Here is a 25,701-nt window from a genome sequence, read left to right on the forward strand (position 1 = left end):
AATAAGGACCTTTATTATTGTTATTTTTCATATGTTTATTCTTAATATAAATTTTTGTAATGTAGCAATGTTCATAGAGTATTTTGAATAGATGATAGTGTATTGGAAAACAATTTTAACAGAGTACCAATATTGAAAATTTTCAAAAATGTATAAAAGAAATATTATTTGTTGTCTATGAATAAAAACCATAAAGATTACACAGTTAATATAAACTTAATGTACCTACATAAATCACACACCGACATCTTTATATTTACTATACAGAGTTGACACGTCAGAATAAAACTGTTAAATTGAAGCTAATAATAAAGTAATAATGTTCTATTAGTAACTAAATATAATACAATAAAGTATACTGATATTTTAAAGAATCAAGATAATCATTTGAATTCATAAAAAAATGTGATTTATAGTTTTAAGATAATGTATTGAAACTAAGAGTATATAATAATAACTGAACTCATTAAACATAGCTATTTACAAATAATAACAACCCATAAAAAGAATAATAAATTGATAATATAGTATGTTGCTATATTATAGGTTCCTTGTCATCAATCAAAAAATCCCTCATTAGATAAATGTGAACATATTTTTTCTTATATATTTATGAAATTAATATACATTTTTTTAACTCGCCAGTGTAACTCTTTATTTTAAAAATTTAACATTTTTTTTTCACGAATGTCACTAATTTGAGATTAAATTAAAAATACTTACATAAAAAAATATATTCTTAAAAAACATATTATTAAATTAAAATAAATAATAAAAAACAAGAGTCACATAAAAAATACTAGGAACCTAAAACTCTATTAACTAACATAATTTTCATACATATTATAATACCGTAACCATCTTAATAATTAATAACTTACAATGCCATATTATAATGATAAGTATTTTATTAAAAATAATAGTAAATATAATAAGTTAAAAAAAAAAATAAAATTATGTACATTGAATAATAATAATAATAATAATAATAAAAAAACACCATTATTCTTTTTCATTTAATTAAAAAAAAATTCCTAAATGTAATGAGGTATAAAATTAAGATAGGTAGTATAATTTTGAAAATAATTACACATGGAACAATCACTCAATTTTTTTATGTATATATAACTAATAGGTCTTTTTTGGTTAATAGTGCAACAGTTATTATTATTCATTTAATATAAATAGTAATTGGTAAATAAAAACCAATACAGTGTATGCAATTTTTAAATTTAGAAACGCCATTATAGAATAAAAAAATAAAAAATTAGATATTCATTATATTTATTATAGGAAAAACGGTTTGAAAAATATTTTTCATTTTCATATCAATTTTTGTATTTAACAATTTTATAAGTTTCAGTAGTTTAAAAAAAAAATTTTTTTTATAGTTTAATATTCTTACAAAATAAATCATAAAAATAGAAATAAACAATAATAATTTAAGTAAACATATTTCAGTAAGTAGTTGGTTAAAACATTAATAACTTATATATTTATATTTTATTAGGATTGACATTTATTTAAGTAGTAAAATCATTATTTTTAAAGCAACGGCAATATATATATATATATATAACATTTTTTATATAATATTATGAAACAAAACTATTTAAAATAATTATCATGGTTGATTTATAATAGTCTGATTAAAAATTGTTTATAAATAATATGTATATAATAACAAATTATACATATAATTGAAATTAATACAAAATATATTTAAACTATGTATTTAAATCTCCAATAAAACAGTAAATAAATTAAATTAAATTTCTAATAGTACTTTGAAGTATAACTTGATTACACTCGAATAATACTGAAAATTGAGTTAGAAAACATATAACGGTTTTAAAAACCATTTTTATGTTGTTCTATAAACCTACTTGAATATTATTATTATTATTATTATTATTATTAATAATAAATTTTATTAAAATAAAATTAATAATATATACATTTATGAATATTTAATAAAATTATGACAAAGTTACGAGTTTGGAGAATTATTTTTTAAACATGACATTAATATTATAAATTAATTACTGTTATAGTTAAAAATTAATTATTTCACAGTAAAATAAAATATTAGGTCTTTAACCAAATGTAAGAAACAAATTATGTACTATTAATGTACGTTAAATGAATAGTATATATATATACTATTAATTATTGAAATAGATTATGTGAGATGATAAAGTTACATAGACAGATGAAAATGACAAGTAAACAAAAAAAAAAATTGTGATATGTTTTGGAAACAATAGTTTTGTGTTCATTTTATCAATCGTTGAATTATAAAAATCTAACATAATTATAATTTTAAACTATTAGAAGAATATTAATCTATAGAAAAACAAATCTTATTTATTAAGCTATTTCAAATTGGTTAAGAAATGACAGTATTTTAAGATAAGAATAAAATAATAATTATTTTATTTTAAATTAATGTTTTCCAAACACGCTCTTAATCATTAATTCATATACATTTCTAAAATGGTCAAGTGATCAATCTAAAAAAATTGCCACGAAAAATAATAATTCATAAATATGAAAAAATCTCTACAAACAATTCTGTATACATTTTTTAATCTAATTAATAATATTTAAACGTATAACCATTAGATATAACTATACAAAATATAAGTAATGGTATTATTATCTAGCAAAATTGTTAGAAATCATGTAGCTACTTGAACATCGTGTGATGATGATTCAAGAACTTCCATTAAAAATGTATCAATTGGTGAATCCCCAATAAGTTTATAGAAGAATAAATGTTCCAGACATTTTAAACCAATTGAACGCAACGAAGGAAGCCGAAGAAGTAGTTTAGCAAATCGTCCAGGTTCTTCTGGATGTGTTGCGCGACAATATTCTTCTAAGGCAACATAAACTTTATCACGTAGTACTTCTACTTCATTAACAGACTGTAAACCTTTTGAACCTAATATAAAAATAAGGAGTATTACTAGTATTAGCAATAAAAATGATAAATTTATGTTTTTAATTAACTATTAGAAAATTACCTGGATTAAAAAGAATAATAGTACGCAAACAGCCAAGTTCTGTTCTGTCCATACCCATATCTCTCATTTTAGCAACGAGTTCAGTAAGTACACGATCAAATATAGCTTCAACTCCAGCTTGATGAGCAGAATCTCTATCGACAGTAAGTCCAGTAGCTAAGACTATACCATCTTTTACACTGATCGATCTATGGGAAAATGCTGCAATCATCAACTCATTCCAACCTACAAATAAAAATGTTGTATGCTATAAAAAAAATTGAAACATGTATAATGTATATTCACTAACCAGCTCTCAATAATAAAACTTGATCGCCAAGAGGTAAATTTTTAAAATGCGGTATATGTTTGGCCCACTCAACGAGTTGTATTAATTGTTTGTCAGTTGCTTGACAAATTGCACCAACAGTATGTTGAGGATGCTGAAAAAAAAATGTTTTGTTAGCTACACTTATTTACAGTAGAGAGAATAATAAATAAATCCTCACTTGTTGCTCTATGTACTGCTGTTCAGTCTTTATAGCATCGGCTTTATTTTCAGCCCTTAAAATGAGTTCCACTGGCATGTCAGTATTAGAACTACTTGTGGGTTCAACTTCAATATTATTATGATCTCGATCTTTTGTACGTTGCCTTTCTTCCTAGAATATAATATTGAAACATATAGACGTTACTTATCAATTATAATAGACAAAAATATACGCTTTTTTGTACTTAATATTATTTATGTTTTAACCAATATTCTTACATATTATTATAAGAGTAGACAACTTTATATTTAAATCAAATTAGTATACAACAAGCAATAAGGTTATTCCTTAATAATGTATAAATACATCTGAAGAGAAATTTATTTAATATAATTAAAAAGTCAAACTATCAAAAATTAATTTTATTTCTTTAATCTTTTTGTATAAATATTATTTTATAAACACCAAACAGTCCCATTTGTATGATTTCATTTAAAATCTTGTTATTTTATGAACAAGATATGCATGATTATGTGAAAAATTTCAAATGTGCAGCGTAATCATTAAACATTTTATGAAATTGAATAACTGATTATAATTTATATGGTTGTATTTTTGTGTGAAAATTTATGTCGATTTAGTTTCTGAGATCTGAATATAGTTTTTAAAGTAATATCAAATTTCAATTTTATGATGAATTTAATTAAAATAAATTTTGTTTGTCAAGGAAAATATGTCTGGGAGTCAGATTTAGATTGTTTTAATAATCAATATATAATGACATTAACATAAAAAATGAATTGATATTTGTTTTATTATTTCTCAACTATAAAGGTGTACAAATCAAAAAAATAATGTCAAATGTTTATCAAATTAAACAATTTCCGCTAAACAATTTTATACCTAAACATTTCTTAAAAGTTTTCACAACATTATAATTAGTTTATTACCTACTCGTATTTAATTTTTATAAAAATATCACAAGAATTCAGAGCACCCACCCATTTTAAATAAGCGTCAACATGGTGATATCTGGAGGCTAAAAATAATGTATCTACTACCTAAACACCATTAATGTTTTATTAGTTTTATATGCCATATATACAGTACAAGCACAGAATTGTCTCAAACTGCTTGCAAATAAAGTCGGATAATAACAATAACGTACCTGGACGGCTTCTCTTTTCATGCCCATGGTCAAACACTTTTGATACCTGCAGTACTGGCACCGATTTCGTTGGCGCTTGTCGATGATGCATTTGTTTTCTTCACGACACGCATAAGACAAATTTTTCCTCACGGTGCGTTTGAAGAACCCTTTGCAGCCCTCGCAACTATATGGAGGTAAATATATTAATTAGCATTTTAGATAAAAAAAAATAAACAAGAATGTTACCTGTAGACTCCGTAATGTTTTCCACTAGCGCGGTCTCCACATATGGAGCATAGATGTTTTGAACCACTAAGTGGATGGTTGGGCGGGTAATTCGGAGAGTCTTGTACGTTGCAAGAATTATTCATCATACTGCTCCGATCAACGCTGTATAATCTATATAAACCAGAAAAATGTAATTTAAATTCATTACAAACCTAGTCTATTACATTTTCATTATTAAATATCATAATTTTTTTTAATTATTGATAAGGAACTACTAAAGTTTATAAACAATGTAACATTAAAATTATATCTAAATATTTTTAATTCTAATATATACAATATATTACTCTCTGGAACTTTTTGGGATGGTATAATAATTTTATATTACAATGTAAATTAATGATTGAATAATAAATACATTTATGCACATAAAATATTATAACTCATTATAAATGTATTATTCAATAATATATGTTTCCTATATGAACAATATGTCTGGCAAAAACTAAAGTTTATATTATGTTAAACATTTTAATATTTTACATAAAATCAATTATACATATTATATATATATATATAAATATAATCTAATTTTATTCTTGAAGAATAAATAAAAATAAAAACTACGATAAGAATGTTAATGAATTATGAACATATAATTACACTTTTTAAATAAAATAGATCAACCAAACATTTTTAACTCCTATCCAAAAGTAAATAATTTTGAGCATTTTATTTACAATTCAAGAAGTCACGGTTGTAATGTGAATGTATGTACAAAAATATTAAATTATAGTAGACTCCTGCAGCAGCAAAGACATTTGAATTCTAAACATGTAAACATTTATATTTATAAAGATCAATCATCAATCACATTATACCAACTAGTATGTATAGTGTATACTGTATATAGTATTTACTACTAATAATTATTATTATACTTTACTACACATTAAGCCCTCTTATATAGAAGTACTTTAAAGTACTTTAGTGGTATGAGTACTAATGATTCACAATGAAATTGTTAAAGAAGGGGAACAGTAAATATTTGTAAAGTACTGATGAGAGCTTTTTAATTTTTATATATTTTTTTAATATATATACCCAATAAAATTAATATTTTGTTTTATAACACAGTTAAAATAAAAATACTACAATTCATCACTTGTTTATGGTTTAAAATAATAAAATTTGAGTGATAAAATTAAAATAAAGTAGGTACTTAATAGGTTTTAACAATAATACAATACAATAAGTACTACAATAGACAATAATTATACTAAAAACATTTAGCTAGTCACTAATGTTCATTATATTAAAAAAATATAATAGTTGAGGTTAAAACGCATATGGTACTTATTTTAAAATGTTATTATTATAGTACTTAAATCTTACTTAGAGGCAAAAAACATCATACATGGCATGTTATAAGGTATTTCAAGCTTCACTTAGAATGTCTTAACAACACCACAAAAAATTTGAACAATTTTCTACAATTATACTGTTTTTATTCAACCATACTGTATACAACTGAATATATTTAAATTAAATTATTTATCGATTTTTCATATTACATAATCTCTGTAACTTTTAAACCTTACTTATGCTGATAGAAATACCTATGGATGATTTGTAAAAAAAAACGTATTTGAATAAAAACGATAAACAAATATCAAAACAATACATAGTTTCATATAAGTTCGTTCAATGTTCAAGTTTCAAACAATGCGTTAACTCAATCCATCATTAAAATTTACCTGTCACTTGAATACATGGTGTACGAATTGGAATACATTTTTAACGTCTTCGAAAAATAACAATTTAACATAAAAATAACAATAATCGTTAAAAGACACTATTTGAACCGAACATCGAGTATATAACAAAGCCGAAGACTGAACACACACTATTAAAATATTATGTTCATTGCACAGTGCAAATAATACTATTATGATAAACAAGCACAAAATATTTTGTCAGCCAAAATAAATGTTTGTCTTTGGTTTACTGTGATATACACTACGTACACTGAAATATGTACCTACTATGCTAAAATTAATTTACAACTGAGACGTGCACACGACGAGAGCATTGCGAAATGTAATAGAACGAAATAATTGATGAATACTTGTTAGTGAAAAAAAAATCGTATAAACACAACAATGACGATTTATATTGGTTATAAATTTATAATATTAGGTCATTTATGTTTGTTACACGTCGACGGCGCATTATTGATAATGTTAATAATATGTACATCGAGTGAGTTCGGTGGAATATTAGATAATATTATAGTATTCAATATTTACATTATAATAATATATAGAGGAATTCATTATATATTACCTATGCTATGGTAAGTTGGATTTCCACGAAAAAATAAGATACTACCTATTTAATTAAATGTAAATGTATACGTGTACCTACATCGCTGTATACATTATACATTTTAAAATACCGTCGTATACATCGAATCAGACGAATTCAATTAAACAGTTTGATAATGAGAATATAATATCGGAATGAATGATTATCAGTTTTTTATCGACCGGTTTTATGATTAGATAGGTATACACATAAACACATATATAATATAGGTATACATATATGTAAATATTATTCATGTATGGGGTATCAGTATAGATAAATAACACAAGAATCCGGATTTTTATGGAAAAAAACATTTCATATAAAAGCCTATATTGTGCTTATACTGCATAAGAATAAAAAAATATTCGAGTGAGACAAAACCCGTAGAATCTATATATACATACGATTTTATTTTGTACATATACATAGATGCATAATACAATATGGTAAGAACTAAGAATATTTCCTATTATGAAACGTAGGTATAATGAAATAAAAAATATTTTGTAACAAGTACATTCTTTTTGGAATTAATTTTGTCAGATTAAATCAGGTTGAGAGTTCAACATGAGCCTATAGTAAAAATAGTTGTACAATTATTAATAATTTAATAACTAATAACTATCATAATTATTATTAATAATTAATAGAAATAATAAAGCGACATGCAACCTATATAATTTGGTTTATTCTGTTTTTAATATTTGTAATTAAAATATATTATACCACATGTCCAGTGTCAACCTCTTATCCACAGATAAACAAAATAAATTACAGGCATAATAATATTAAGTTTTGAAAAATATAAATAATTATATAATACTGCGTAATATATTTTTTGTTTTCCAGCATTTTATAAAAAGATAAGTATAAATTGGTTATTATTCCCTTTTTATGTGAGTAGCGAGTTATAAATATTTTCTAGCACAATATTTACCTATTTACCTATTGCGCGGGCGTTTAATTATATAATTAATTTATATTTTACTCGACTATGATGCTTACCCTGCAGGGCTTAGAGGATCTCCAGGGGGGCTGAAATTAACCATCAGAGTGGCCGTATCGGGTTTGAGGTCTAAAGGAGACTGAGGACCCATTGAACTCAGTGACAGATTATTGTCCAATCTTAAACCTGTAAACAACATAAATAAAATATTAATTATTAACTATAAAATATATAAGAAATACAACTTAAATGATATTATAATATTCTATACTCTAGTATATTACAATTATATGTGCACAAGTGATCCCCGTGTATGCAAAACCATTGTACACAAATTCGATCAAAATCCTACCTACGAGTTACTGGATTATTAAATGTATTTATTTATCTATGTATTTCATATGTATGTACTGTAATGTGTATGATGTCAGAGAACAAATATTTTCAGAAACGTTAAAACTTTTAGACATGATCAATCGAGAAAATAGTATTCAATGTCAAAACTCAAAATATAAATGCAATAAAGTCGGGAAAAATAGTTAAAAATGTAAAAATATGCCTCTAAGGCCTTAACCAGTGAAGTGAGTTTAATAAACGATTTTTTCCTGAGTATTAGTATATGCTTACATTTGGATCAGTTTGTTTGAGTACTATAGGTGAATGAGCCAATAAAATTATGAGTCTAAATAGTAAATAGTCTAATAAACGACGACTCTCATCGAAGATACATAACGGATGACGTAGATTGCATGGATTACTGCAACTATCCGCACGACAGTATATTATTAATTTACGAATTATTATGACAAAAAATTAAACTAGTCAATCAAGACATAATATTATTCGATATATTAAAATCAAATATTATGCATTGTTATATTTATCTCATTTAAATGTTTTCTTGGAAAATTGCCGTATATACGACTATGACTTTACGAGTGATAAAGATAATCGGCGTACGATTTTTTTTTTCATGCATATATACACGAAGATCTTTTCACGTACACACGACACGTTACAATAAATACCACAGCTATGAGTGATGTTTCTCGAAAATAGCAACAATATAATGCTGTATATATGTCTACCAGTACAATATAATATTTTATACATTATACTCGTACATATTATGTAACATATATATATATATATATATTATATTCTATACTGCGTTACTGTGAAATCGTGGAGCTATAGAGTAACATTGTACATATCGATATATTATAATATATAGTGTACATAATGCTTATTATAGTATTGACTACGTGTAAATTGAAATATCCATATATGATAAAATGTACACACTAAAATATATGGTAACCTCGGGAAGAACTAAAAAACGTAGTGTTTTGTTATTACATAAACGTAAATTAATATTATAAATTAAAAATATACCAACTAATAAAGAATATATGTAACCTATACGTCATCATATATATTGCAAATGTGCACATTAATTGCAGGTAATAAAAAATATTCTATTAACACATTAACCACTATTTTTATTCCGTCGAAATTATGCATAATATTATATATCAACTGTATTTTTTGGTTGCGGTATTTATAAATGCAAATTGATAATAATAATAATACATTAATTATTTGTGGTATTAATCAACACAACACGTATTACATACGCAGTATCTGTATGATGGATATCAAGTTTGTATACCTGGCAATCATAGAAACATTAGCAATAATGACTAGGTAGGTAGATACTTTAATAGGTACAATATAGGTAAATTATTTTAACTTTGCAGTCTATTTTTAGCCTTGCGCCAAATGCGCTTAGGGCAATCGATATGGTCAATATTATTATGTCACATTTATGTCGCTCTGTTTTCCCCGAGTATATCATATACTATAAGAGCGAAAACTCTCCTCGACCTTCACCTCTACAAATTTAATGTAAAAAAAAAACACAGGTAAGTAGCATTATGATACGACCTTGAATACTTTTATTCACTGCATAATAGGTATCCTCTTTTCAACCGTTGACTTATATGCCCTTGATTTGTTATATATAGTTAACAATAAAAAAATACATTGAAAGAAAAATGAATAAAAACAAATTTTAATTTATATTATCGCATAATAATAACATATATTTTCTGTGTTGTATATTCACAAACAATAACTCGACAGCCAATATATATACAACCTAACAGAAAAGCATATAGTGTTTTAGGCAATGAAATAGGTACACTAAAAATATAGTGTTAATTAACACAGTGTTCAAAGTTAAGAATTTGATAAGTTTAAAATGATTACCTATCATCATCATTAATAATAAGACGTCTGCGATAATGTTTTATACGCAACTATCGGATTACACTAATTGTTTACGAAGAACAGAGTCGAGAATATTAAAGGTAGGTAATATATATAATATAATATAATATAATATACCCAGTACCGGCAGTACCTACATTGATACAATTAAATACGAGTACCAGCTACTCTTTAATTAGGTTGTACATTCACACATAAGAATCGGATAAATTAAAAAATTGCAAAATTTTACATTAATTTATATTTTTATCAAAATCTGTAAAAAAACTACTTATTCTAAAAACATATATATATATAAAAAAGTTATTTAAGATCAGGGAACACTTCAACATATTATATTTTGAGTGTACCTTGTCGTTGTCATTGAGTAGATCACTGTAACGGATGGGATAAATTGTAATTCAATGATAAATTATTCCATATGAAAAATGATGCGGAAACGGTGAGTCACTGATCTCGTTCTATAGATGTTTATTTCGATCTTTCTAAAAAGCATTGAAGTTATTTTTACTACAAAGCACCTATTTGCTATTAGACCTAATTTGCAACAAGAAACCACCTTTAAAAATGAAGATTAAAGCTTTTTTACTGTTCCAAAATATGACAAACATAAAAAATAACATGATTAAACTATACAATACACATTACTTCGCTTATCAGAATCAAAAGGAAGGGATAAAATAATAGAGGACATTAAGAATAAAGCCAGGTTATAGCAGGTTTACACTTTAAAGACGCAAATTTATATGCACTAAAAAATCTTAAATATACATAAATAAATGCACTAAAATTTTAAAATATGCACGAAAAATAAAAATATGCATAAAAAATTATTATAGTAAAAAAAGTTAATTTTAAATTTTATCTTGTTATACTTATTTTATTTTCCCGATTATTGATCGAAGGTCATATTTGGGAAAACCGTTTATACCTACAAGTACCTATAAATTCAAATGTTGTGCTCATTCAGTATATCATAGGATCAACCAGAATAAATATACAAATGCATTCAAATCCGCGCTTTAGCTATCACTATTTTACGCACACACATAACATACACTCGTACTGACGTACTCTACCTCTATAGATTTTCAATTTAGGTACCAGTTATTAGACGATCACATTATCCATAATTTCATCGATTTTTTTTGTATTTTAATTTTTAAGTGATGAGCTATAAGTATAGAATATAGATACTTTAAAACTCTATCGTTTTTAAATTTAAAATTTATCACAAAGTAAATTTACACGCATATATATTGTAACATATTACGTTAGTATATTATGTAACTTATGTGTGAGGGTAAGAAAGACAGATAATAAACGCGTGTGTAAAATATATTATTATTTTGTTTTTATTATATTCGTTCCGTATAAAATACGCGCATATTATAATTATAATATAATATAATTTAATTGCAATATAACATATCATAATATCATAACTACATATATTCAACAACGTTTCGACCTATGATTTAACAGTCGTCTAGTCAGCAGATGCAGAAGGGGTCTCAAGTATTATTTAATACTACCTATACTAAAGATATTTAGTAGAGAATATCATAATATCATATAGTAAATTATATACTGCGGTCCATTTGTACTAGAAAATATTTAATGAAATTACACTTATATGGTACCCTTGTCCCTCCTGCAAATTTACCAGGTGATCTATCAAACGTAAAACACTCATTACTTTAAAAACTATAAACATTTTTGAAAATATTTTTTCTTGCATCATTTTAAGTCGTTAAAAAATAACCTTTTATAAAAGAAATTATAGTATTTTTCACTTTATTTAAAGACAATTGTATTTTTTTATTCCTCATTCCAAAGCAAAATATTTTTGAGAGTATACTGTTAGTAGTCTTAATATACAGTTTATAAAATCAATACTATTAATAGCATAAAAAATCCATTATTATTATTCAGTTAGAAAATTAAACAGTCTAGTTGTTAAAAATTCAAGTATATACTTGTATTGTGATAATATTACATAAACGAACAATTTGTATCTTTAATGATATCTGTTATATTAATATGACCCCCAAAAATTAGAATTAAACTATATTTTATAATTTTTAAAGTATTAATTATTTCATTACATCAACAAAGTTAGATATTAATTTAAATTCATATTCAAATATTCAAACATTTTATCATAAATCTAAATACTTTCGTTTACTTACTTTAAATAATATTTATTTATCAGTTCAATGCAATTTTTTTAATTTATTTGAAATAATTATTATGTCATTGGATTATAAGCTAATGGTTTTAATGAAATTCATAATTAATTGAAGAAAACTAGAATATCAAGAAATCAATGTAATCAAAATTGAATTTTGGACGGTTATGAGTTATACGTATTTAAAAAATAGATGAGCGGAGTGGAGTAATTCAAGGAAACCTTGCAAAATATTGATCCACTTCTCCACTCATATACTCATATAAACTAAGATTCTTACAAGCTATAATTATTCGTCTCGTCAACATACCGCTTTTAATTTACCTACCTCCTCCACTAACTAGGGTTTAAACTTAATAAATGAACCACTTTGGCGCTGTATGTTTATTGCCAATTCTGGCCCCTCCTTTTCTATCTCACAAACCTACGTACTTTTAACGATTATATTTCACTGTTATATAATATCACACTTGTAATTTTAATAGTATTAATATTAAATTTAAATCGGGCTCACGCCAGTATTGTATGCTTAAATAAATAAATAAATATGCTTTTAAAAATGTATTTGTTGTCGATCATATTATAAGGGTAAACAACTAAAAAATAAAAATCCTTTGAAAAGCGTCAAGTGTTTTTCGGAAACAACAAATGTCTCGCGTTAAATGGATCACCCCATATTAATAATTATATTTCAAGTTAATATAATTATGATGTGATGGAACAAGATACGCAATATACACACGCGGTACTTACACCGTTTACTGCATGTATATATTATACTTTATAAACGTTTAGTGTACCTATATGCACCGTGGGTCCGTGGTTTACGAACCATTGGCGGTGGAATTCCACACAATAACGTATGGGAAAAAACACACGTAGGCACATCCAAATGAAATTTTCACGTATGGGGGTAACCCAATCAAATCAATTGCAACGAGGAACGGCCTTGACATTTTGACAACGTCTAATAATGGAACGAGCGGACGAGAGCTTTATATATATATATTTATTTTACACGCGACTATAATATATACTCGCTCTCGTATGTACACGTGTGTTACGTGTAAGTATAAGTTAATTATTTACGAAATGCAGCGAACTGCAGCACCCGGACGGAGTCGGGTGGGAGATTTCAATGCAGTTATAAGTATGTACGCGCGCGCGCATTACAAAAACGCACGTCGAGCGTTCGTTTTATCGAATTTGTACAAGGTCAGTGCTCGCGCGACGATATTGGACTACATGTCGCATTTCGAATTCGAATACCTACAATACTAATTAACCGACAAGTATCTAAATCAAAACGATACGAATATATTGTTATATGTTGTTCTATAATATTATTGTATATATTATACTATGTAACCATATAGGTATATTAAATAAATAAATAATAAATTAAAGAAAACGGTATGGATATATCTCTTCCCCGCCTTACACGTCCACGACAGAAGTTGACGCACATACATATTGGGTCATCGGGCAGTCGCGGTATATGGTATAACGTATATACACACTGTGGATTGCTAAATAGACGTAATATTATTATACGACGTAGGTATTAGGATTGGGTTACACAGAGCATTCAGGGTCAAAACCACATTTCCGCTTCAGATATATCTGCTTTAATGCATTCCATTTTTGATTTACCAATTCTAGACATGCAGTATAGGTAATACGTCTTATTAAGTATATAATGTATATTATGAACACGATGATGTGTACGACACTACGACAGCAAAATCGGTCGTTTTTAATTAAAAATAAATCGTTATTGAAACAAAAACGTGGGTATTATACAAGTACCTAACTTATAAGTATATATACGTACGAGACAACAATAAAAATAAACGTTGGTAAGTTAAAACTCAATACTATATGTATCATGCGTATTGTATACACCAGAGATGGTCAACTTAATTATGGCGATACAAATAACATTTAGTTCTAAGAAAGTGATAAAAAAAGTCAATTTTTATGTAATCTAAACAGCAATCCTAGAAAATTTGAAAATATCCCTTGGTAAGTTTATGTTGTACCTACATTCATAATAGTATAAATAAAACACAAATAATATTATGATTTTTTATAATGATTCAACACAATACAAATATTATACATAACGATTTATATTGTATTTTAACCGAATGATGCAATTGATTTTAATATCAGATAATAATTTTACTGTTGTAACGTCGACATTTTTACGCCAAATTTCCATTGTTTTCTACTGTTAAGTAAACTAAAAAAATGAAAAGAGGAATTCACGAGAAAATATCACTTATAAAGTTATAAATAATAAAACAAATATTTTTAATTCAAAGGCCTCACAAAATATTCGAAAAGTTAAATTTAAATGATCTGATTTTTAGTTACGATAATAAGCAAAAAATAAGTTTTGGACTCTATATGGAGTTAATTGACAAGCTAAATTATAATTTATACTGAAATCCGCCAATCCAATGTCACCTTATTTAAAAATATAAATTGTTTAAATATCCCAGCTACTACAGATTACAATACACAAATAATATTAATTCATGTAATAAAATTAATTAATTTTAGGTTTTAGAATTTTTCAAACAAGATATACTCATAATCAGTATCACAACAGTATGACAGTATGAGTAGGAATGAAAACAGAGATTTAAATATGTAAATTATAAATACAAATGAAAATATGTATGATAAACGTTATAGGTATAATATATTAATATAACTATAATAATCAACTAGGACTTCTGAGTTGTATTATACGTACAATATTTTATCCACACTATCGATACCGTATTATTTAATCATTATTAATATTTTATGTAATAAAACTGAAAAAAATTACACTGATATACTGAAATTGATGTCTGAAAACAAATAAGATGTACCTAGCATGCATCTTTTGCATCTTGAACCTATTGTATACATATATAGCAAAATTTACGTCAAGAACAACTCATTCCACTTTGTTATTTTTAATATTGAGTAAATTGATCTATTATCAAATTGAAGATGTTTATAAATTGCTTCAAAATTATAGTACTAAAAATCGAATGTAAGGCCTTGATAATATTCTTACATTTAATTTAAATCTGAAAAATAGGGCAATTCACTTAAAAATTAAAAATAACAGAAAATTAATTCTTATTAACGTATACTTTACTATATTATGTTCTGCAATATGCAATAGAAAGATGGAGACAACAAATGCAGGTATGTCGTCCTTTTAAGGAGTTTAATATAGGCAATATGAAAAAAACATTCGTACGGGCCGGTTGATTGCGTATTAAATGATCATTAATGTGCGTCTACATAATATCATAACTTTAACACGCGCATGTACATTTTAATATCATACTAACCATACTGTAGATTGCAAGACTGTTTTTTCTTACTAATACTTTTCGTTGTTCATCATAGTCTATCTATGTATAGGATTTCAACAACTTTACATTTTCTTTTTAAACTGTTTCTCTTATAATATATCTACTCCTATATTTTCCACGAAATATTTATTAATATTATTTCATATTTTAAAGAATTTCGATTGTACACAAGTACATTAATATAAAATTCAGTTATTTAACGGTTAAGCAACCCATCCCTTAAATTATTTTGATTATTCAAGACTAACTCTATATAATATGTTGTAATATAAAAATTAAATCTTAGCTATATCCATAGTTGTTTAATACAATATTTCTTACTTCAATATACTAGAGTTTTTTTAGACATTATTCAGAGAACTATAAAGTGAGTATTTTTAAACAATAATAAAAAGTAAATAATACGAGTTAACCACATTTTTGCATTTTACGAACTAATGCAATACAATCATGAATCAACCGAGAATTCTAAGCAAATCAGTAGTAATATTTTCTAATAATAATGATTATTTCAACTATATGTGAAAATAAGACAATTAACGCATATACATACATATATATATATATATAATTATTATACATATTTATATTGATGGGAGATGAACGCACCAATTTTCCATCGACGAAGCATATGAACTACGAAGAGCAGCAAAGGGCATATTCTGGGGCATATTATTCATTTACCTATAGTAATTATAATTACTAATAGTAACTAACCATGTGATCATCTAGATGTCTATTATGATGATATTAAGTGAAAATAAGTCTACAAACAACAAAACTCGAAGCAGAGTAGCAGTTAAATATACTTAATATAGACTACTACACTAGAGGATACCAATTGGTAGCATATATTGGCAGCATTAAGCCGGTTGTCATATTGTATCACGTCCCGTATATTTGATACATAAGTAACAAAATGGTAACATGTTAGTATGTTACATACAAGTTTAATTTAATGTAGGTACACTATTCTACATGACAATATTGTGCGTTAATGGGGTAGTACTAATCAGAATAAGTTGTTGACTATCGCAATAGTGAATTTTATTTGTTAAATGTACCTACACCATTGTTAATTACATAGGTAATAAGGTAATATATACTATAAATTATATCTTTGGTATAGGAGTGAGACAATAATGATAAGTGCTACTAGTTTGGTATATAAAAGTGTACAGTGTATTTATATATTATTTATAGTTGTAAATGATATTTAAGATTTTATTTTTTTTATATGACACATGTGATCCTGTAATAATCTCATGCAGATAATATGTGCACTTAGTGGTAAATGTGGTAGAGGTTAAAAAACATTATCAAACCCTCATAAAATATAATACAGTTGCTTTAACAGAAAAAAAGAATTATACATAAAACTATAAAAAAAAGTTGAATTTAAATTGCAAAACTATGAAACCTGCGTCGGTACCTAATTGAGCAAACCTAATAGATCAACTTTCAGAACTAATATTTTTATATTTATATAAATAATCTATAGTTATACAATATAGTCAGTATTACCTAACCTAACCTGGGGGTTAGTAATAATACAAATTTATTTCATTATTTAGTAATTGTATTATTTTTATCAAATTAAACATAAGTTTGCCAATAATAGAACAATAACTTGATATTTCATAAAAAAAAATATATTTTTTTTATAAATAAACATTGAGGCAACAGGTACCAGTTAATCGTGAAAAATAAATGGTGGAAATGAAATTTGCGAAATGTTATCATAGAATGAACTATATAGTAATTGTATCCATACATTATATCCTCAAGATAATTACATTTCCAAATAATAGACTATATATTATTTATTAATTTGTGTTTTAACTATATTTTTTAAAAATTAAATACATATCTAAAATATTTCTAAAATTATATTTTATGATGATAAAACTACCTAAACGTTTATGATTCAATCTGCACGATCAAAAATAAAATATTAAAAAATAAAAAAATAAAAACTTTGGGCAATTAAATTGTCATTTCAACGATGATATTTTAGAAGCCAGTCGGTAGTGAAAGATTGAAAAAGAAAAAAAAATGTAAACTATTACATTTGAAGTGTTTGCCAAGGATTGAATTACTGCTGCTTACTCGTAAAATGAATAAATAAACATTAAGAAATAACAGTGAACGAAAAAACCACTATAGTAGCTCGTAAATATTCACAAGAGTCGACGTCGCAACACGTGTGGTACGCAACGACCGGAAAAATCACATAAAACAAGGAGGAGGAGATGACGATATATAATATATATCAAAATAATACGGTAAAAATGTAAGATAAATATGGACTCGAGTCGACGACGACTAAAAATAAATTTACGTTTATCAAGTGCATCAAAAAACAGTCAGACGAAATACTATTATATATCATGTGTGCACATATTGTTATACCTTTGACACGACAAATCTGTTGGGAAAAAACTCGATTAAAAAAAGGACTCGCCCAAACCCATTTCGTTTGTTTTAATCAATCACTACAAGTATATGACGTATTTTCTACAATATTTCAGTAAAAATATTATTTTTTATCACACTTACGAAGTAAGTCTAATTTTTAACGCCAGTTGAAGTATTAGCAATTGAAATTTTTCTGTCCAACGGACAGCAGTAAATGCATCCCGGCAGGCGGAACAAATATTATCCAAAGTAGATCATATCACATATCGATATTTTTTGTCTAATATAATATATCAAATTTTATACCTAGTTGCTGGTATAATAGATAGGTTACTCTAGTGATGTTCTATATGTTTGGGGAATCAATAGACACCGAGAACGGTAAGAATATAAATGTCTGAATAAATGAATAAATTATGTCATGTATAACATCTGCAGTAGTTTAAAACAAATAGAAAAATGTTACCAACAAGGCAATAACAGGAAACCCTTTGGTTTTTCGATTTTGAGTGGACACAAAAATGTTTTCAGAAACACGTGTATTGTGTCGCCAAAAAGGATTAAATTTTGTGGGATTTAATTCACTACATCTCCGATTTATCAAGATACAGAAAGTTGCTGTACTGACGGCTTGGTGTACCTACACCTAGCATCACAATTGTACGGTGAGAAGTAACCTATTTCAGTCGTAGACGAGTTAGAAATACACTGAAATACTATCTTTCCATAAAAAAGTATGAGTAGCCAATACCTACGTACCTATACGTTTACTATTAAGTATTATTTGTCATCTTTAACGCAATACCGAAACTACTTATACGTCAATATTTCGGTTAATTCATAAACTATAATAAACTGTTTGACTTTTGGCGTTAATCTGCGCGATGACTATAGATTCACCAAACTGTTTCAAATATACAGAACAAAACACGAGAGTAACCCACCTGCAGTAGTTAGATGGTTATAGGACACTCTTGTACAGTCACATAGAAAAAATTGAAATCGTGAACAGTAGAAAAGGTACTATTTTGGAACAACAAAATAGAAAAAAATGTATATATTTTACATGATTATAGTTACAAATTTAAATAGATAGTTTTAGATGGTAATATGGTTTTATTGTGAATTTCAAACAAATAAATAAATATATTATAATGTGTAGAAACAAAATAAAAAAGTCAAAGGAAGTAGATCTTGAAAAAACGCTTAATATGTTATCATTTTACACTGTTTGGCAAGTTGTTCATTTTCTTTATATATTTTTTACTTTTAAACCTATTCAAATGAAAATAAAAGCCCTGAATTTTTAGTTTGTGGTTTTAAAATTGTCCATAGTATGTCAACTATCAAAAGAGTTCACTTCGCTCGGGGTGCCCACATGGAGACGTTCGTGTATATACAATATTAATCTGATAATTGGACAGTAAGTTATCCACTTTCAATCGGGCCGAAAAAAGCCATTTATTATTCGACAAAGGTCGTTACGCAACGCTTCAATCGATATCGGAAATTTAACTTTCTGATGTGCAGACGCGTTAATTAATATTTTATTCGCGATCGTTTATCGATTATCGTCGTTACTGCGCGAACTCTGGTCTTTTCGCAGCAGCGGTCGCAGGGACGCGACTTTTGCCACAGCGTTCGATCGTTTCGAAACAATATATTTCACATGCAGGTCCGTCGTCCAAAAGCCCAAAGGCCGCCGCAACAACTGCTGCACGTGTCGGCAGAGCGCACATGCGCCGACACGCGCTCGTAGGTCGGTGTTTCGTGTTGCGAAACGTGATGGTTTATAACAATATCAACATTAATAACATATACAATAATTTTACAACGATTTGTTGTGTTATCTGCGAACAAGGGCGGGGCGATCGCGCGAGCGTATTACGACATAGCGGTGATGTGTACTCGAGTACGGATGAGCGCGGCTGTACCGTCGTGTCGTCATCGCGCCGCGCCGGAGGAGTCGGGTGCCGGGCCTACCGCCGCGAGTTTTCCAGCCTGCACGCGCGCGCAAACACGTACGTGTCCCGCGCGAGAGATATGACGACCTTGAGGTGCGAAATAGGAAGCTCCCGGTAGGTCAGCGGAGCGGAGAGGACGGGCGCACGGCGGCGGCGGCGACCTTGAAGGTGGCAACGCGCCCGCCCGCCACCGCTAACGACCGTATCGTCGTTGTCGTCAATCATTTTTCACTCCTTTCCCGCGCCGCCACACACCGAAGACGACCACAACGCCCCCCCTCCCCCCGACGGATATTATTATTATTATTGTCACGATACATAACTATTATGATTATTATTATTATTATTATTATGATTATTATTATGGGTAGGTACGCGCAACGTACGACATACGTCACGTAGGTACACGGGGGAATCGCGATGATAATGTGACAACCGCGGACGATGGAGATGGTGTATGCCTACATCATTACTTATTACGACCACATTATTATATTGTGCAATGTGAATAATAATATAAATTTATAATACGAATAGTTCTATAAGGATCGATGGTGTATGTAGAACGCGAGCGAGCGCGTTTGTCGTTATTATTATACCTATTAAAATATTGTATTTAGGTGTATAAATAAACGACAACGCGGCTCAAACCCATATAATGGCAGCGAAACATAATCTCGACGTGGACGCGCGCTGATCGATTTTGCTATTAATTTTTTTTTCCGACAACCTCGAGAAATACAAGGTGCCTATACGACGGATGTGGTTACACGTACACTGGTGTATGTAATATTGTGTTATTACCACCTACGATTTTGAGACGGACGCGTAGTTAATCAAACTCTAATGTGGATAAAAAATAAAAACGTCCAAATCGAGAGCTGCGTTTGACACGCGCGGCGGATCGACTCGAGATTTCCCATCCGTGGATTACCATATTTTGTGGTTTTAGACTATATATAACACGACAGCAGCAATGGTTATTAATAATATAAATACGATCGCGATACGATTTAAAAAAAGCTTATATTATAAAACGTGATCGGAGATTTTTTTTTTATGACATTAATTCCAATACCGCAGAGTTGACGCGTATTTATCCTACATCAAATGAATATCAAATCAAATTCATATTATAAACAATATATAATTTCATCTAAATGTATGCAGCCGTGCAGCAAAGTGGTTAAAACTAACGAAACGGTTTCGTAACATTGATTATTCCGTTTCTTTTTATCACGACTGATTTATTCAGCGATACGTACATTTTATGATGAATAAAATATACATTGAATTACATTAACTATAGTTATATATAACACTCGGCAATATAAAATTCGTATACGCGAGTAGTACGATATAGATGACCCAAGTGAACAAAAATACGTATTGTGTATTATGCATGGTGATGAAAAGAACTCTGACAACTACCTTATAAATACATTATTATTGTTATTGTATTTGTATTGTACTATATGCCTATATTGTAGGTATCGATTTCAGTTAATACAAGTACAAGACGTGTATAAACTTATATTATCGTTACAAAATAAGAATTATTAAAGTAATAGTTTCAATAACATAGAAAGTTTATGATGCAGCGTAGAAAAATAATTTTAATTAAATTAAGATAATTTTTATACTCAACACACCATACATTCATGCATACTTATATTTTATAAAATAATATGCTTACGAAAAAAATAAAAAATTATTATTAGATGATTGTAAATTTGAAACCAAAAACTAAAAACTGTTGACTAAGTATATAGTTACCCTATTTTATTGATAGACAATTTGGTTTCCGAATTAAGCTGTTTTTCACCAAAATAATAATTCATCTTACAATAATCAAAACGACAGAAAACCCTGGACGACCAACGACATTACCTACAACAATTTTGCTATATATCACTTGAAAGTTAATAATTTTAAAATGCAAACCACCAACACACTTAACATATCACTCTCGGACAAACGATATAATATATAATCTGGGTAGTTCACGGAAAATTATGATTTAAAGATTTCCGCGACTACAAACAGCGAATGGAACGTTGGAAAAAACCACCTCGAATTGTTTGATAAAAATCACGTTCTACATTATTGTATAATATTATCGAATAAAACAATAACTTTTGTGAGCATAACGGAAATCGAAGAGACGAAGAATGATCGCATTCAGACAAATTTGGTTAAATCCTTTGGTAATATTTTAACGAAACTCGTCGAACAGCAGAATATTATTCTCGTCTTGCCTTACACACGTAGTAAATAAATAAGTAGACCTTATTTTTCCCCCGTTTTGAGCCGAGAAGGGAATCGGCTCCGTGCGACCGTTATATAACAAATAACTGTACAAACATATTCTAGAAATTCGGTCGTTTAATCCGGTATACACACAGACAATAACACCCGCAGAATCTTGAATTATATATACCGGTATATCGAGAAATTATTGTTTGACATGTCCTAAAAAACGTCAAATAATATTTAATTTGTATACAACGTAGTCAATGTCATCGTCGCATGATATACCGTATGAAATAATTATATGAAATAGGGGAAGGAATACATAAAAAAAAAGAGGGGACGTTACACATTTACACCTGTATTACACAAGCTTTTTGAACCGGTGTCACAAACGAATTTCTTTATTTTATAGGTACCGGTATATGTTCTTTTTAACGGGAAATTCACACCGGATATTAAACGAACAAATTTCCAGACATAATACATACATGTAGGTACCTATATATAATCATATTTTATAATATAAGATATAATATACTAATTATAATACTACAACATTCGCGTATAACGAGAGTCGTCGCGTTTTTTACCTCTGCCCCAGTGGTGCGCGGCCCTGCTCTGTATGATGGCCGACACAGACATCATGGGTTTTTCCTTCTTGAACATGATGTTCGAGCGCTCGGCCCGGCCGGCGTTGTGCGGGTGCTGTTGCACGGCGGACGACGGAGACGGCACGCGCTCGCGACCCGACGGACGACGACGCGACAATAATAATAAAAAACGTGAAATAGTATTTGAACGGGCGACAAAAACAATGACGACAACAACGGTCGTAGGTAGGTACGCGCGCGGCCGACAAAATCGCAAAACGCTGCGATAAAACAATTATATATTATTATCGTGACGTTATAATATTATATATAGTGTTGGTGCTGTGCTGCAAGAGCGCCTGTTCTCCGGACCGCCGCGGACGACCCACTGATCCCGCGAGCCGGCCGACGCACGCCGATATAACTATATTACGGCGATGTACCTCTGCCCACCCAGTGACACAGTTTTGGCGCGAGTGGCACACACGCCGGAGCATCAGCGGCGGCGATATGTGGTGGCGACGGCGCGACAGCGACAGCACGGCGGCGAGTAGGTACGCGCCGCAACGGACGGCAACCAAATAAGCACGCTGCTCGGTCGGCGGCCGGAGACGAAACCTCGCCGCCGCCGCCGCCGCAGCGCCCCACCATTCGCCGCCCCACGGCAAACCGACGCGAGACTGCAATACACTGCTACTAGATTATTATTATTATTTATTAATATACACGTTGTCGTTTACCGGCGCTGCTACAATGTTGTCTTTATAAAACATTCATAAGTTCGTAACGGCTATATCTGTTACGCCATACATCGTCACCCGACCCTACGATCACCTCTTAATCACCTTTATCCCCTCTCAACGACCCCATAACCCTTATAGAGAGTCTATAAGGCTCAGACGATGACGGTTACCGACATAATATGCTCATTTCCGCCAAAATACAAAATATATGAATGTTTTTTCCGACATCTTATTTACGCCGAATTTACCATGTGTAAACATTTTACAACAACGACTTGGTGTAATTCATGTTTAAAGACAGAACATTATGCTATAAGGAGATATCCTGGCTAAATCAGATACATTGTAATTAAAAATATTTTCAAAAAATTAATTATTCGCTGTATTCCACCATAAACAACAGTAAATGATGAGTTATAATGTGTAAAAAATTAATGGTACTAAAAATTAACCGTTCGTGTAACTGAATAGGTAAACTTTCGGGCGGAAACCGTTTCGACCAAAGCCATTTTAGTCGTTTTAAAATTAAGCTGGCAATGATTATTAAATAATATTTGAGTTTCATTTATCGTTACCTAGGTCCCAGAGAAAATCATGGGGAGGCAAAACACAATAATTATTATAGGTACAGACTCGTAGTTGTCGTGATCACATGTTATCTTCCGATTTCATATATACTTTTTTATCTCACTATCGAATTAATGACAAAATAGTTGAAGGACATCTATATTAATATTATGAAGAAGTTTCCACATATGAATATAAGTTATAACAGTTACCTACATGACGTATAAGTTAGCAGTCACTAGTAATCAAGTTTCGAGTTATGGACAGTTTTAGTAAAAAATATTTTCTTAAATCAATATTGAACGATGGCTAAGTTTAAAAAAAGTAAGCGAGATAAAAACATGGTGGCTTTTAATAAATAAAAAATACAATTTTGTTTGGAAAATTCATTCGCGATGGGTGAAACGTATGTGTAATGTGTTCAGCTATACATGTTTTACACGTTTAATTCTAAAATGATGAATGAAAGTAATAATGAAAGTATATTTTAAATACTGACCACCGTCGACAGGTTAAGAAATATTAAAAGGAAAAACAAGAATATAACAAAAAAAAACATATACTGTTTACTGTTATATAAATTTAGTGAAATCATTAGGTAGGTATGAGTAATGAGTTTGTAAAAAATATGTGTAAAAATTTAAAAATAATAATAATTTGTATTTTGTGATGACTTTACAAAAATTTTAGTAAAAAATAATAATATATTATATTATTTAATAACTATTACCAGGTCCTTTGGTCGAAAGAGCCTAAAGGGGTATCTGGGTGAAACGAGAAAGGTTGATTGCGAAACAATCCACCCCCAAATGTTCGTAACATCTAAAATTTTAATAGTATCTATAATATTGAACAAATTTAAATACCACTTTACATTTACTATTTCAAATAGTTTATTTGAATTTTGAATCCATCTATTTAAAACGGTTCATTTTAAATACCTATCGTAGTTTACTAAATGTACTATTCGCTGTTTTCTATATTTTAATTTTTAGGTAATATTTACCAAAGTACATTATTTGCCGATCTGATTATATATTATGAACCTGCACAAGTTGTAAACATTTTATCACTTATACCATGACTATAATAATTACGTCGTTGTTA

The 25,701-nt window shown here is 28.6% G+C and overlaps 1 protein-coding gene across 1 annotated transcript; it reads right to left on the bottom strand.

Annotated features, from left to right (window-relative positions):
- Window positions 1-581: 581 nt before the first annotated feature.
- LOC132924689 (retinoic acid receptor RXR-alpha-B-like) lies at window positions 582-23,855 on the bottom strand. Its single transcript, XM_060989123.1, has 8 exons — window positions 23,285-23,855; window positions 8,253-8,379; window positions 4,896-5,048; window positions 4,668-4,833; window positions 3,518-3,670; window positions 3,319-3,451; window positions 3,030-3,254; window positions 582-2,947 (listed from the first exon to the last, which is right to left on the bottom strand). The coding sequence occupies exons 1-8, from the start codon at window positions 23,358-23,360 to the stop codon at window positions 2,682-2,684; spliced, it is 1,299 nt and encodes a 432-aa protein (XP_060845106.1). The 5' UTR covers window positions 23,361-23,855; the 3' UTR covers window positions 582-2,681.
- Between the last annotated feature and the right edge of the window lie 1,846 nt (window positions 23,856-25,701).

The sequence above is a fragment of the Rhopalosiphum padi genome, chromosome 3, assembly GCF_020882245.1.
Source record: "Rhopalosiphum padi isolate XX-2018 chromosome 3, ASM2088224v1, whole genome shotgun sequence".
In the NCBI taxonomy this organism is placed as follows: domain Eukaryota; kingdom Metazoa; phylum Arthropoda; class Insecta; order Hemiptera; family Aphididae; genus Rhopalosiphum; species Rhopalosiphum padi.